The sequence below is a fragment of the Populus euphratica genome, unplaced genomic scaffold (assembly GCF_000495115.2).
Source record: "Populus euphratica unplaced genomic scaffold, PopEup_1.0 scaffold129.1, whole genome shotgun sequence".
Taxonomy (NCBI): Eukaryota; Viridiplantae; Streptophyta; class Magnoliopsida; order Malpighiales; family Salicaceae; genus Populus; species Populus euphratica.
The window spans coordinates 451,830-454,606 of record NW_011499907.1 but is presented as its reverse complement, the minus strand read 5'-3'; the positions used below and the strand labels follow the sequence as shown (position 1 = coordinate 454,606).

The window sequence follows — 2,777 nt, the reverse complement described above, 5'->3', positions numbered from 1 at the left end:
CAAAAGAAGGCATGCCAATTATATATGTCATTAACTTGACATACAAGTTGATCAATTCTGTTCCACTGTAACATATTAACTGATCAGAGTGGAATCAGCCTAGCTATTTCACGTTTCACAGGAAGAAGAGACTGCCAAAATTTCATTTGACTCCCATATTTTATTTGGAGCATCTAATTCAAACTGGTTAGGATTTGAAATCTGTACAGGCAACCAGAATTTTCCTCTGTGTGTGTGTGTGTTTGTGTGGTGAAATTCTAATAGCAATGAGAATCATTGGGAAAAAAATCAAGGGAACTTCACATTAGCTAGGTTGAGAAATGGGGGGAGAATACTTAAATAATATAAAGCTCCTGAATCACTTTCTAATTACAATAATTTAGAGAATCTTATTGCATTAGAACATGGGTGAATTACATGGGGAAGAATTCACCAAATTGAGAATGCTGTTCCAGTAATTCTTATTGTCTTCGTAATAATTGCTACCACTACCACTACCACTGCCGCTGCCACTCCCACCACTATGGCCAGAGTCCTTGCCATCGTCTGACAAACTCCTCTCAGCAGAATCACCAAGCAAAAGATGAGTGAACCCTTCTTCCATTACATTTTTTCCAACATGAACATTGTCACAATTTGCCCTTAAAGAATCTGGATTCCATGGTGCTTCCATAGAAATTGTCATGTCATGAAGGGTTGATGTAAGAGATAATGAATTATCGGCCAAATGGCTGGAATTTGAAAGGCTTTTCCAATCATGTTCACCTTCTTCTTTGATAATTCCAGTCTCTGTTGACCCTGAAGTCCCAACAAATTCAATCACTGAAATTGAATTCTCTCCAACTGCACCTGAATTCATGACCGGTGGCACATTTTCTGAGAAAGTTAGAGTAGAAGTTGGAGACTCTAGGACATCTCCAATTCCCATGTTTAGACCACCACCATTACCTTCACTTGATTTTGACCAACCATCATTCCAGGCTTTGAGCACATCAAGAGACCGCGGCGGTTGAGCCAAAGTTGAAGTTGAGCCTGGACTCGAACCTGAACCGGGAATGTAACCTGGAGTAGTACTGCTAAGTTGGTGTTGAATTGAATGGGAACGTAGTTTGGATTCCCTGACCAATCTCGCTTCAGCTTCGAGCCGGGCACTTTCCCATTGAGCCATGTGGCTAAGATTTGCTGCATTCTTGGATTGACCGTCAACGGAAAGTAAAGCATCATTTTTCGACTTGTGAGTTACCGGATCAATCCCCATTTTGGCTAACCTTTTTTTAAGATGTGTATTCCAGTAATTCTTGATCTCATTATCTGTCCTCTTTGGCAAGTGAGTGGCTATAGCCGACCACCTGAAGACAAGACAACATAGAGACAGATCTTAAAAAAAAAAAAAAATCTTGAAGTTACCATCGACTACTACAAGCATTTCTGTGCTCTAAAATATTCAACGGATCAGTATGGACAAATAAAGTAACTTAGAAAGCCAAATGAAAAGGAAAAAAAGAAATCAATCTCATTTTCCGTGTCATGCTGCTGAAAAGAAAATTAAAGATATACATGCACCCAGCATTTAATGGCAACCAATAATGATGCTTTGATTGAATGGCGAAAACAGTAAACAGAGACTACTGTTCAAAATGTTGGTCAAGAGGATTTGTCAAGATGGTAGGTTATAGACTTAGAGCTAGTGGGTAGTTGAGAGTGATTAAGAGAGGCTATTACACCGGAGACAATGTTACAGTTGAAGAGATTGGTTGTTCCAGTCAGCAAATTCTTGTGAACCAAAGACTATGGAAACAAAGAAACACAAAGTTCAAGAAACTTCACAGTAGCAATTAGTCGCGTTTGATGAGACCAGTATTCATGTGAACAAATGAGTTCTTGGAAAATCATGCGCGTGGAAAATTCAAAAACTGTGAAGAAAAGAATAACAACAGTAACATCGCATGAAAAGAAAGCATGTGACAGCAGATATAGTAGATATACCTGTTCCCTAAGAGGGCATGGAGTTGAATGATAGTTTGTTCTTCTTGCAAGCTGAACTTTCCTCTCTTAATATCTGGTCTGAGATAGTTAGTCCATCTAAGCCTGCAGCTCTTTCCACATCTTTGAAGACCTAAAAACCATCAGAGACTAGAAAGTTACACACATACACATGTCTATACACTCTCATTGAACTTGTTCGACTTACGCCCTTCATCTCTTAAATTTAAGGCGAGCAAGCCTATAAGAAGCTAGCTAGCATATATAAATCACCTGCTTTAGCGGGCAAGGCACGCCAGCTTCCATGGCCGTGTTCTTCAATATAAGCTAGGAGTTTTTGATCTTCCTCGGGTGTCCATGGCCCTTTCTTCAAGCCCACCTTGTCACAGCATGGTGATCGACCCATAGTAACTTGCTTAGTGAAGTGATCAGCAAAGAAGGACGGTAGTTCTTTAGGCTCTTTATATAGCACAAGAAATGATTTCGACTTGTTGAGAGTAGCTGGGTGCGAGAGAGGAGGATTTTGTTGTATGTAAAGGAAGATATATGGGCATGGAAGAAAGGTCAGCGAAATAAATGACATATAAAAAATATTAATTTGATCGGAGTATTATGTGTACAAGCCATATGACAGCAGGATACCCTTAAATTCAAGCTACATGTATGGTAGCTAGCTTCTGTCCATTTGGTACTCCGTACCTTTACTTGTTTTATAGGCCGCCCTACGTAGTAATTAATGATATAGGGTTCTATTTCATGTAATTTTTTTTTATTATAAAGAAAATGGTATTTTT

At 39.1% G+C, this 2,777-nt stretch overlaps 1 protein-coding gene across 1 annotated transcript; it reads right to left on the bottom strand.

Annotated features, from left to right (window-relative positions):
- Positions 1 to 279: 279 nt before the first annotated feature.
- Positions 280 to 2,560, bottom strand: MYB16 (myb domain protein 16). Its single transcript, XM_011037490.1, has 3 exons — positions 2,257 to 2,560; positions 1,987 to 2,116; positions 280 to 1,349 (listed from the first exon to the last, which is right to left on the bottom strand). Exons 1-3 carry the CDS (start codon positions 2,387 to 2,389, stop codon positions 398 to 400), a joined length of 1,215 nt encoding a protein of 404 aa, XP_011035792.1. The 5' UTR covers positions 2,390 to 2,560; the 3' UTR covers positions 280 to 397.
- Positions 2,561 to 2,777: the final 217 nt, after the last annotated feature.